This window comes from Amblyomma americanum, chromosome 3 (genome assembly GCF_052857255.1).
Source record: "Amblyomma americanum isolate KBUSLIRL-KWMA chromosome 3, ASM5285725v1, whole genome shotgun sequence".
Lineage (NCBI taxonomy): Eukaryota > Metazoa > Arthropoda > Arachnida > Ixodida > Ixodidae > Amblyomma > Amblyomma americanum.
This window is the reverse complement of record NC_135499.1, coordinates 198,826,631-198,839,752: the sequence shown is the minus strand read 5'-3', so window position 1 is coordinate 198,839,752 and position 13,122 is coordinate 198,826,631. Positions and strand designations below refer to the sequence as shown.

At 46.2% G+C, this 13,122-nt stretch overlaps 2 protein-coding genes across 5 annotated transcripts in view; one reads left to right on the top strand and one right to left on the bottom strand.

Annotated features, from left to right (window-relative positions):
- The first annotated feature begins 3,067 nt into the window (after positions 1–3,067).
- Positions 3,068–5,457, top strand: ND-B12 (NADH dehydrogenase [ubiquinone] 1 beta subcomplex subunit 3). The gene is made up of 2 exons (XM_077659556.1): positions 3,068–3,356; positions 5,213–5,457. The coding sequence occupies exons 1-2, from the start codon at positions 3,199–3,201 to the stop codon at positions 5,394–5,396; spliced, it is 342 nt and encodes a 113-aa protein (XP_077515682.1). The 5' UTR covers positions 3,068–3,198; the 3' UTR covers positions 5,397–5,457.
- Positions 5,458–8,902: 3,445 nt separating this feature from the next.
- Positions 8,903–13,122, bottom strand: part of Larp4B (La-related protein 4B) — an 80,925-nt gene continuing 76,705 nt past the window's right edge. For all 4 annotated transcript variants that reach the window (XM_077659548.1, XM_077659550.1, XM_077659549.1 and 1 more), the window contains one exon: positions 8,903–11,730. In XM_077659548.1, coding sequence (XP_077515674.1) covers positions 11,576–11,730 — 155 coding nt within the window. In that variant the 3' untranslated portion in view covers positions 8,903–11,575. The remainder of the gene's footprint in view (positions 11,731–13,122) is intronic.

Here is a 13,122-nt window from a genome sequence, read left to right as displayed (position 1 = left end):
CAACTCCGACTCCAACTAAGGCTCCAAAGAAAAAAAAATTGGCTAAAGGCTTAGCTTGGTTAAGCCTGGAAGATTGCGAAAGCAATACCCTTGGCTGCGCCTTGGTTCGGCTGATGGTGTGGACATGGTTGCCCTTTGTTAAACTTAAGGTTATACATTGTTTTGCTTGGTTTCTGCTATTGATATCCTTCGTACGCTTATGACTTATCTATGTTATGCATGGCTATACATGGATTCACACTGGACACAACATGGTATTACTGTGATGTTGGCCGAGCTGTAGCCCCATTTATCCGCCTAGCGTGACGTCACACCAGCGAGCGCCCTCTCGGAGTGAGATAGCTGAAGCGGTAAGATCAGCGCAGCTAGATAGGCTCAGCAGGACGAGCACCGGCAGAGCTATACTAGAAGCGGTCGACAGGCAAACCGACAGGGGGATGCAAAAGAAACAAGACATTCCAAAATGTGCTAGGGAAAAGATCAGAGTAGACCCATTGCCCAAAAATATGCACCCAGAATTCAACAAGGAAAGAAGGGAAAAGAGGGCAGAAGCCATGGCCAGAGGACTGGACAGTCTAGATAAGAAAGCAGTGGCATACACAGATGCAGCAAGTGGGAAGCTAGGAGCAGCCGTGGCCTCAGTGGTCAACGGAAAGGGGGAACCTGAGATAGCAGCATCCATTCGAAGCCGCAACCCGGAAACGGCGGAAGAAGTCGCAATAGCGCTCGCATGCGTAGGAACGCAGGCCAAAATTATAGCTAGTGACAGCAAAACTGCAGTCTACAATTATGGCAGAGGGAGGATTGCCTTAGAAGCAGCACAAATTCTAAAAAAGAAGGAAATTGGGAGGGACGTACGCATCGTGTGGGTACCAGCTCACGCATCCATCCCTGGAAACGAGGCGGCAAACACCCTGGCTCGAGACCTCTACTTCCGAGCCAGGGGAGAGCCGCCCGACTGCAAGGACCTGGATGAGAGACTGATCAGCTATGCAGAAATAATAGAGAGCTATAGAAGTCAAAGGAGGATTTTCCCTCCGCCGGACAAAACACTAGGGAATAAAGAAGCTACAACTTGGCGTAGACTACAAGCTGGGAACTTCATAAACCCGGTGTGGGCATCACACGTATTTAGGGAAAAGGAAATAGAGGAAAAATGCAAAAAATGTGAGAATAGGGGGACCCTAGATCACATCATTTGGGAATGTACACACTCCCCAGGGATTAAAGAAGGAATAAATAGCAAGGAAGCCTGGGAAACCCTTCTGCAAAGCGCGGACCCCGCCGTGCAGAAAAAAGTCATTCACCTGGCACTGGAGGCCGCAAGAGACCAAGAACTCTATGCCTGCCTTTAGATGCGAGGCTCCCGGCCCCCACCACTAGGCCTGCGTGCCAGAGATGGGGAGTAGTGGAGCCTCTTCTCTGGTGGAAATAAAGGTTTTTGGAATGGAATGGCCCTCTCGGTAGCGCCGCAGCAGCGGCGCGCAAGGCTTCGCCTCCACCATCGATGCCGCGAGCTGGGGCCCCGTCTCTCGGTCTGGCGTGACGTCACACGGTCACGTGACACGCAGCTGTGTAAGGAGGCGCCACGACCACCGATGGGCCGAAAGTGCGAGCAGTATTGCTTTCGCAATAAAAGACGGCAGCAAGAGGAGCCATGCGATACCAGATGTAAAGTTCTCTGCTCGAACCGCGATCGAGAGATCATGGTGCAGACGTTGCAGTGGGCAACGAAGAATGCGAAGGTGTTGCCGCAACGGACAAAGTTGTTGCCGCAACGGACAAAGTTGGCAAGGAAGTGCGTTTTAAAGTCAAGGTGCCTTGACTGCACGAACGAGCTTCTACTCCCTGCTTCAGAATGGAGGAACTTGGATGCAGCACAGTTCACAAAAGTGCCTGTGACTTCGGTGGCCTATTGTATCCCTCCGTGAAACTGAAGTTTATTACTGACCTTGAGGACATATTTACAGGGTGTTTTAGCTCTAACAAGCTCCACCAAGACAGCATCATGGATATACTGCGCTGTCATACATACCAAAGAGATGGCAGCTATCGGATGCGATGAACACAGAAAAACACTACAACAGCAAGTATGATTGGATTTTATGTAGTTGCGCGAATGCACTTTTATATCAAAGGCTTAAATAAGGCCCGGGATGCAGCACGCGGGAAGTCTCACCAACATTTAAAACTTAGTCGACTATGAAAGTGTATTGAATCTGTTGAACAATGACTATGACATGCAGTGAGCATATGCTGCGTAAATAAAAGTGCACTGGTGGATATTACAACTGTGCTGTTCCTTATTGTAGATATGATTCTTCAAATAACTTGTGTATACCGATAGCAAAGATCTAAAAAAGAAGTAAGGAAAAAATTACACCAGCAATTAAACCAGAATTGCATGCATTCAATATAGGGCATTCGAGCACGTGCGTTCGTAAAAAGCCGTCTCGGCGCAAATAACGCAGTGAATTTGAAAGTTTTTGCTAAATATGGTCCTATTAAGGAAACAATTACGTATACCACCATTGCCTTACACCTGCGACAAGCTTCCTTTTTTATGCGTTTTCGTTTTGGGGCCTATGATTATTGCTGAACCTAGACAGACTTTTTTTTATTTTGTCATTGAAGACGCTCAAAAGTCAGGACACATGCGCAATTAGGCACGTATTTTATGCGGAGTGCGTTATCAGTCACAGTTAGAAGTTAGCCATATGTACAACGCCCAAGTATCCAGCTCAACCACGCGCGGGAAAACCGATATGCGATGCAGTGCCCGTTTCCGGCCTGACAGCACAACTACAACTTGTTCCCACGACAGTATCGGAGCCTTGACATGAGTAAAACGAAGCTGCAAGAAACAAAAAGCAAATGCAAGAACGTCTGGCCCTGGCTACTCTCATAACACCCCGTGATATTAAACTGAAGCCGCATCAAACGCCACACGAAGCGCTTATCCTAGCAGAACAGCGGCACGAAGGCTGACGCGCTTTCAAGTGCGGTCGACTCCAGCGCCGCCGCAACTTTCTACCGCTCAAGGCACGCTCCGGCGGAGGCGGTCGCGCCACTGGGTATGTTCTAGTTTACTGTAAAGGAAGGGCGCAATCCGCAAGGGCATTGGCAGCTGTTTAAGGGGACGTAGGTTGAATTTGTTGCGCTTTTTGTCCCGCTAATTCAGAGGACTGTTTAGCAGCTATGGGTAGCGGTGTCGTCGAGCATGGCCATCATGGACATCATGCCCCGCAACCTCCATCCGTGCCAGATTACAGAATCTACAAAGTCGAGGATGTGCCAAGGCTCGTGAAAATGAGGGACACATTGGCACGACAGGGCCTTAAGGACCCTTGGATAAGGTAAACTCGGATCTTTGCAGACGTAAGGCGATTCAGTTGTGTCGATATTTGTGGAGTCTTCATGTCTATTTCGGTGCTCGTTAGAGTTTTTTTTTTTTTTTATGCGTCACACGGGAGAGGCTGCGGTTGGTAAAACATAATGCGATTGTTCCGCGTCGGATCGCCTCTAATTAGGTAGTCTGCGAAACTACCCATGACTCCGCAATGCTTTAGCACGAATCTTTCACATGCAACGACATCGCAGCACAAGGCCCTAAGGATTGGTGACCATAATCTTCACTGTTGCGGACGGGACAGCCGCATGAACATGGTAGCTGGAATGAAAAGAGCATGAAATTACCAGTAATGAACACAGCTCCGGGTTCATCTGCGAGCTCTTGCTGACGACGCCCCTTCTACAGGTCCACACATTACTGAAAACTAATTTTGAGCAAAGCATTAGTTGTCTTAAGGCATGAACCTTAACTAATATAAAACTCAACTGATGATTGCAGGTGCACAAGTAAGCTATAACTTGGGGCACTTTCCATTTTCCACGTTGAGCCGGTAGCAGTTATGTAGTTGTTCAAAAGTACCCCGCTGTTCATTTATGCAAAGGGAGAAGAAAAGGCCTTGGAACACTTATTTGTTGCGTGCTGCCCATTCAGGCATTCTTAAGTAACTGCTTGCACTTCCGCTTTATTGCTTTCATCTTCTCACTCTTGAAAATGAAGTCCTTTCTTTGATTGACAGCTGCTAACAAAATCAAAGAATGAGCAGCCGATCGCTTGATGCACAGAGGACTGGTATTGTGTGAAGTTTGTGTTCTGTAGCATCTGTGCCCCTGCAGAATCTTGACCATGTGCAGCCGAACCTATAGCAAACAAAAAAAAGCATGCATTTGTTTGCTATAGCTGCAAAGACACAAGGAAAATTTTTGTTAGCAGTTCAAACATTTTGCCATGAAAACATTCAGTTTTAAGAAACCAATACTGTGAGGATTGGAAATGAAAATTTGACTTGGTTTGAAAGCAAGACACTGGCATCGTGTTGGCATTAATCTACACCTGCCATGTTTTCCTTGGCACTGGTAGTGCCAGATGCAGCCAGTGTGTTTCAGTACGTTTAATATAATGCTACTATGACCTTCGGCGCCTTGGATTGTCCGCTGACAGTAGTCAGCACATTTTTTAAGACCTCGCTGTTAAGTCACATGCACTGTCCTGACAGGCAAACTGATAGCGGAACAAGCCAATCATGTACGTACCAGTTTACAAATTGACTGTGTCGCACGCACAGCCTCTCCTAGAAACCTATGCTCTAAAGTCCGCATACAAGGTTATGGCTTGCTGCTTCATCTGGGCATTGGTACTCGACACGCAATGTATGCATATGCTGGGCGTGACATTCATGGTACATTTCGATGTTCTAAACAGCATTAGTAATATGTTATCCAGATTAATTTTGTTCACATCATTATGATGTGATGTCGGCCTTTCCCTTTATATGGATCACGGGGCGAGCTTGAAGGCTGGCCCTTCTGCCCACCGCCGTCATAGCAGTAGCAGAGGCATGGTGTGGTGCGTCACCCCAATTGGTTGCGAGCTACTGCAAGGAGAGATTTTTATTTCTAAATTGTAGGGTCTGCACAGAGCTTTCAAATTTGACTCAAATACTCACAAAGACCGCCTCTACAGATCTGTTGCACTAGAATGTTGCACTTGAGTTTTAGCGCACTACGGCCCATCCCACTTACCGATTTCATTGATCTTTGAAGCCTGCTTGACCTTGAAACGCGAAGTGCTAGTACTCTTAATTCGCATTTGGCCTAACCATGCTAAACCGGTGCATCATTTTTTTCCTCCCGTATATTTCAGGAATGAAGTGTGGCGTTACAGCTTGCACACCAAGCTACCTCCTATGGCTGCTTTCAAGGCCCTTTTTGCACGTGGATTGAAGCCTGGCTTTTTTCTGGCCGTTGGCACGGTCGCCTTAGAGAAGGCATATGATTATGCATTCAAGAAGGATGACCACCACCATCATGAGGATGCCCATCACTAATTATATGCAAAAAATGGTTAATGAAAAAAATGCTAGTGAATAAATTTATTCAGCTGTAGCAGTTCTTGACTGGCATACAGTGCAGTTCATTCCCTGTTCAATTGGTTGGCCTGGTGCAATGTTTTTACACTCTTGTCATATGCGACACTGAGTGCAAAGTATTAAACATACTTTATGCTCCTTTATGTGGATGCACTTTCTTCACGTCTAATACAGTTACATTGCGTATACTTTGTACTTTCTTGATATTCATTTTGGATGAATTTGCTGGCTGGTCATGCAACAGAGCAGCAACGGTTGTTCCAGGTGTCACACCCCCTTTGTGCTCGTATTAGTCGCTGTACTCCTTTTCATACCTAGCAGTCGGCCGCCGTGGTGGCTCAGTGGTTATGACGCTCTGCTGTTGACCCGGAAGACACTGGTTTGATCCCGTCTGCGGTGGTCGAATTTGGATGGAGGCGAAATTCTAGAGGCCCATGTACTGTGTGTGCGATGTGAGTGCACGTTAAAGGACCCCAGGTGGTCGAAATTTCTTGGAGCCCTTCACTACTGTTGCTTCTTTTAATAGATATGTTTTGAGAAAAAAGATTATTTTGAACAACCTGTTATGATAATTGGAATTGTTAGGTTCAATTTGCAACCATTTCTATTGTGGTCATATTTGCTTTACACCCAAATATTTGATATTCGCATACATCCAAATTTCTCGTTCTGGCCATACTTTGCAGCTTTGAAAAATATTCGATTTGCATGCATTTCTTAATATTTAAATTTGCTTCCCACTAAAAATTTTGCTATTTGCACAGCACTGGGCCCCATACATCATCAGTAACATATGGAAGAAATGTACAGATGTTTACTAGCTTGATAACTACCGACTTAAAATACTAAACAGCCAACAAAACGTGTATTCAATATGTTAAACTACTACCAGTTGTACCAGCAGCATCCAATGCAACCACAATCCCTTCATTCCTTCAATAGCCTAGAAAACACATGCCTATGCCAGCTTGTAACTTTATATATAGGGAACCACCCATAATGTTTAGCACCAGCATACTTTAGACATTCAATATCCCAGCAGCACCAGTGCTAACAGGGAACTTTCCAATTAATAGACATTACAACACAACATGCAGTGCAATGCCAATGCATAATTTGATCAAGATAAGCCTTAGTACAACTGACAGTATTTGTGGCCCAGCTAAACACTGGTAGCACTGCAGAGCAGCCGCACCCTTTTCCCATGTTGTAAAGGCAAAGGTTCTCATGGCAACAGAATAAATTAGCATTAACGTCATCTACTTGGCATTTGAGTGTCTATTCACATAATAATAGGAGCTGTGCAGGAAGAAAATTTGGGTGAGAGCACGATTTTTAAAAAGGAATGTGGGTTTCGAGATCACAAAAAATCACGAGAAAACTGGTTTAGCCATGCTCAAAACAGTCCCGAAGTTCCCAAAAATGAATTATTTTCAAAGTTGATCGGCTGAAAAATGAAGAGAAGAGCTTCGAAATGACGCTCCAATTCCCAAATTGTTGCCCAACCGCTGTTTCTGCCATCGCTTGAAAGCTAAGCTCCTCGAGTGCCATCGAGGAGGGAAAACAGTTTTCCTTCCTCCATGTTTAGTGCCCTTTCTTTTTACACCATTCAAGGTGACATCGGAGCTGTGTGGCGATGCTACTTTACTGGCTTTTACGTTATGCATTAGATTTAATTACTTGCTCTCCTAAATTATCTGCAAAACAATTTTGTACATCCTCACACATTTTTTTTAGATGTATTTTCACTGAGGCAAGTGTAAAGGCAGCATCACTGCACAAAGTGCACTTTGGGTGATGTAGTTCTGTAAATATTTTGAATAATTTATAAACTTTTTGGCTAATGGCCTGCAACGATGAGCCCACCTGGGGTTCTTAAACATGCAGAGACATCGCATAGTACACGGGCCTTTAGAATTTCGCCTATCGAAATTCGATCGCTGCGGCTGGGATCAAACCCAAGTCTTTTGGGTTAGCAGCAGAGCACTATCACCACTCAGATAACGCGGCAATTATAGTCGAGATTTTACAACAAGAAATATTAAGAACCTCGTCCCCTCTTAAGCCTAGTGATCTATAAAAAGAACCCTTCGAACTAGAAAGGAGCACAAAGTTTAATTTGCTCTGCTTCACTGCTCCTAAGTCCTGCCACAACCAAGTAAATGCGACCACATCCAGAGCAATGTCCCGCAGAGCGGACTCCCATTGAAAAGACTGCTTAACAGACTGCAATGGTTGGCCATGCTTCCTTTCACCGGCATGCTCGATGGCATCCCTTACGCATTACGTGGGACATTATGACAAAATAATCGGTGCATTTATTATACGAACAAATACAGCATGCATTGTTGTTCACAAGCTGCATGGCCTGATGTCATCATTCCATCCTATCCATACAGCCTCGCTCATGTAGAAGCAGTGCCAGGACAGAACGCAACTGCAATGCAGCCAGCACACTATATTCATGATGCAAGAGGTAGGGTCTGGTTTGCAAGAATGAAAGCTGCAAGAACCCACCTATCTTTCAGCTGAGACCTGCTGTAGTGCTCCATGCTACGATGCCAACAGTCGCACTCAGAAGAGCGCTCACATTACTCAGCCCTAATGAATCATGCAAGGGCACAACAACTCTGCCCAATGCATGCACAAGAGGTGGTGCCCCCCCCCTCCCCTACGCCCATTGAAAGGGATTCCCTTTCGTTGGAACTCCAATTTATTTGAACACATTTTCTGTCATCTTGGAGTTTGAACGTACAAGGTAGCACTGTATTCTATTTAGAACATCTGTGCTTTCAAGCACGGTGGATTTCTAATGCAATTGCCATTGTAGCTCTTAGCTGCCATGCTGGATGCACATTTTACAAGGCTAACCTTAAATGGGACACCGAGGACAACATCAGTTTCTATTAGTGAAAGTGAACACCTTGGCCTCCTGCGACTCTCGTGTTTCTTCAGCAGCACCACACAATTTCAATGCAAAGAAATTTAGTTGAATACAATTTCACATCACTCCGGTTAACTCATACATTTTCTGCACTTCATTGTTCAGTACCAGTGCTGCTCTTGCAACAGAAAAGCACTGGCGGTGGTGATACAAAAATGACCTTAACACTCAAATGTGGAATCCCCCATTTTCTGTCCTATTCAACAAAAAATCTCACCTGAGGTCACTGCAGCATACTTGTGGAAACAGCCAGTGGTGACGGTGATGCCAGCCTTCATTTTTGGTTGCTTTCTGACTCACACAAATTGCTTTGTTTTCGTGTGTGAAAACAGCCCCTTTGTCATTAGAAAGTGGCAACTGACTTAATCAAGGGCAACTTCAATTTGTCCTCAGTGCCCCTCTATCAGTGCACAGGTTGAACAAAAAGGCAGCTTTGCACAGTTGTACAGCGTAATGCATAGAACCCTGCACAGGCAGGCAGCAGTTTTCGAAGCCAGGCCCTTAAAACAGTACACCCAAGTAGACCTAGTGCTTGCATTTATTAATTTATACACCCAGCAATCCAAATCATACTTTGCAGGTTACCAAAATATTGGATAATAAGGGAAAGGCAGAGTATATGCTGCTGCAAAAACATAGTTTTGGGCACAAAAACCTGTGAAACAAAAATTGGGAGCCAGAGAGGGGGAGGCACATACAAGAAGCTTCCATGACACAGGCATGAAATGACGCGGAAGAAACAACGAAATCATCGACACAGGGGCAGGAGACGGCTTGGGGAGGTTCCGAGAAAAAACTTAAGGCACTTGGACTGACAAAAAATGCGCTGAGAGAGAGAGAGGTCTCTTGAACGCCCAGTGCAGTCGTCGCAAAAATATATCCTCAATATAACACGCTGCCAAGCTCTCTCCCTCAATCCCTCTGCAGACAACAGAAGTAGTTAAGCGCCTGAAAATCTCGGCCTCCCTTGCAGCGCGCCTACACTGCACAAGTGCAGCTACTCGCATTGACCACCCCCCTCCCCTTTCGATCAGCGAGCACACTGGCCCCATTCCCTCTTTCACTTAATGTCAGAAAGGGGGAGAAAAAAAAAAGGAAAAGCCACTATGTACAAACTCTGAACATCCTTTTCATGATTTGCCATCCTCCTGCTCAGGCTTCAAAGGAGGCCAGTCAAACATAAACATTTGTCTTTAGAGCCATTAGCCATAAGATGCATTCTTGCCTTTGTGTCACAAGTGAAAAAAAAAAAAAGAATGAGGGGACAAAAAAAAAAAGGCCCTAATGGCTGTCTTCTGCCTTTCCCAAACTCTGTCCTGACTAGGCCCTTTCAAACTTCAAAAACACCTTCTCCCAGATTAGGATAGAAAAAAAAACACATATATGGAAAGACCATCCAAACTTCAAATTCAAAGGGCACCAAACACATTGGGAACATGGGAGAGAGGGAAGGAAAATAAAACCTGCTGAAGGAATTGTAGGCAGCAGCAAGGCACCTGCTGCTACACTCTGCACACTAAAGCTCGACACAATTAAAAATGAATCATGGTGCACTTGCATAAACCTGTTTTGTGGACCTCCTTGCAACATTAATAAGGGTGGGGAGAGAGAATTCATAGCAGGAAGGCAAGCAAACAAATAATAGAGAAACAGAGGTCCCACCCACCATACCAGGAGCACAAGCCCCCAGACTAGGGCAGACCCAGAAAGTGCAATACATCTCACGTCCAGTCCAATAATGTGTTCCCCAAACACACTGCAGACATAGCAAATACCAGTCATTCTGAGAATTGCACTGCACACTTTCTCTCAGCACCAGTCATGCTCACACCCTGGTCTCGAGATGTGTTACTTATGCAATTTTCAATAGGAAGCTGTAGCAAAATGAGAAACCTACATAGCAGGCATTTTTTTTCCACCTCCTTTCCAAGAGACAGCCTGTGTGCCATGCTCGAGGAAGTGTGCATCAATGCCTGCAAAAGCAAGATGCCTGCGACACTGGCAACAGCATGGCGCCACAAGCTTGCGACACACACATGCAGAACTCTGAAACCAGGGGCACTGATGCGAGAGACAATATGCACTGCGACACCAGCTGTAGCAACACTATGTTACAGAGAAGTTGGGAGCAAAGAGTTTTACAAAAAGGTCAAAACAGGGAAACCTCGCGTCAGGAAACACAGCTGACAAAGATGATCATCTCTCATGGACAAGCTCACACAGAGACGGAAGACCGCCAGAAAAACAAATGGGAAGCATGTGATGCACATTTGGTGGGCATTCCTTGCCGTAAGTGCCACCCAGGCACAGCCGTGCACTAGCTTGGAACAACTAGGTGCCCCTGGATGTTGTTCGTAACAATTGGCTTTCAGCGATTATAACAAAGACAATAATATATAAAGAAAAAATCAAGAAAAAGCTATCCACTCCTTTGTTTCGAATGTAGTAACACTCCTACAAGGACAGTGCTGGAGGACACCGATGGACTAATTGCCACCATTGTGGGTCTCTTCTGCGATCACCCAGGAAAAAAAAAACAACACATATATATATAGGAAAACAAAAAATGCCTCAAAAGGGCAGGCAGGTTTTTAGAAAGTGCCAGTGTTATGTTGTCACTGCAGTAGCCCTGCCCTGGGCATTTCCCCAATCCATCCCCCATGAGAATCAGCCAGCCCCAAACAGCACAGTCCTCTGCTGCTTGGCCCTCGCCGAGCACGTGTCAAGTCTTGTAGTAACACGTATGTTGTTTTCGTGGTGGTGGTGGTGTTCGCAGAGCCTGTCAGGTGGGTGGAAGGTGGTCTGTCACCTGCCACCCTTGCATATTGGCCAGCAAGCAAGGCCGCTTCCCAAACCCTCTTGGGGGAAAAAAGCCCGGTGGTGCCCACGGCTCCGGCAGACCACTGGCAAAGCTTGCAACAGGAACAAGGTGCCCCTCCCTTCCGGACATACCAGGTCTCACAATGAGGAGCAATGTTCTGGCATCAGGCCAACCAGGAAGGTGGACAGGAGAAGGGGCGTGCGCGTGATGCAAACGAAGGAAGTCATAAAAATCAACAAATACTGCTGTCACAAACACATCACACAACCCCTCTGGGGCCACCTCCCGCTGGGGCCAGTTTGGCAAAAGGAGATGTCCTCGGCACCTCACGACGGGGATGAGTGTTGTCGCGGCCACATCTTGCAAAGAGCTCTAGTGGGCGTCTTCACTAGGAGGGCTGCGGTGCCTGTGGGAGCCAGCTACCACAGAGCGACGGTCGCGCGAGTGGGCACGCGGCTCCATCCGCCTGCCGGGGGGGACCCTCTGGGGCTGCCCCGCTGGTGCCTGCTCGGCCCGCTGGCCGTGACCTGCATAGTACAGACGGAATTCGTGGCTCCTGGTGTGCACATACACACGCAGTTTGCTCGCGTCATGCATCACATACAATCAAAGGACAAAGGCACAGCACTTGCGCAAGTCGGGGACAATGTCAACCTGCAATGACTGTGGGCACACAGCTACCGCGGAAAAGGAGCAAATACGTCCCTTTCTACTTTTTTTACAGTGAAATCTCATTACTACAAACCTCAAATTGAAAAGGCAGCCTGGTCTTGAAAAAAGAAAATATTAATGTAGTCACAGTTAAGAAATCTTCAGGGAATATGAATTTTTGTGTGCAGATTCTAAAATTTTTGTGTGCAGATTCTAAATATGCCACTTAATTTCATGTAAAACAATTCCTTGAGCACTTATGTAATATTTATGCATGTATTTTGAGAAGAGCTTTAAAAAAAAATTTCCAGCGGGAAACTTGCTGAAATGTATGCCAGACACCAAGGAATGCAATAAGGGTAAAACTGCCTTCCTACCTATCAAAGAACTTAAGTTATAGGGTTCTGAAGTTGTTGCTTCAGAAATGCAAAGAAAAGTGTGTACCGTAAAAACCCGCATATAGTATGAGGCTATTATTAGCGCCTCAAATTTCTGCCTCGTATTATTTGCCGATCCGAACAAAATTTCATTTTTGCTCAAAGTTTTGGTTTCGTTATTGCCGCGTGGCTACGGCTTGGCTTCGTTACCCGTGATAGCATGGCCTTCCTGATAGCATACACACTGACGCATAAACCACGCTTCCCGAAGGGAAGGTTGTTTTTTTTTTCTGCCATGGAGGAGCCCGATGTCAGGGTCACGAAAACAGTATTCGGCTGCTTTCAAGAGAACGGCTATTTTAGTTGCCGAGAACATCGGCAACAGTGCGGCCGGGAGGCAGTTCGGCGTCACCGAGCGAAGCATCTGCGGATGGAGACGACAGAAGGAAGCACTTTTTGCGTGCAGCGGAACGCGAAGAAGCTTTCACGACCCGAAGAATGGGTCATACCCAGAAATTGACTCACCCTGACGGAGTTCATAAGAGAACAGCGAGCCGCACATCTAGCTGTGAGCATGGAGCTCATGCAGGTAAAAGCTGGGGAGCTTGCCAGAGAAAAAGGTATTCCAAGCACCTCCTTCAACGCGAACAAGCACTGTATCTACCGCTACATGTGCCGTGCTGGGTTTTCGTTACGCCGGCAATGTCGATTTCCCAACAACTGCCCGAATCGTTTGAAGAGCTGCTGGTGGCTTTTCAGCGCTACATTATTTCGTTGCGCAAGTCCAAGAACTTTCAACTAGGGCAAATAGGCAACACGGACCAAACGCCGGTTTAACTGGACATGCCATCACCCCTCACTGTGCACAAGAAGGGTTCCAAACAAGTTTGC

Coding starts and splice junctions, on each gene's coding strand:
- ND-B12 (XM_077659556.1), top strand. CDS start 3,199: ATGGGTAGCGGTGTCGTCGAGCATGGCCATCATGGACATCATGCCCCG. Junction 3,357..5,212: donor CTTAAGGACCCTTGGATAAG/GTAAACTCGGAT, acceptor CGTATATTTCAG/GAATGAAGTGTGGCGTTACA.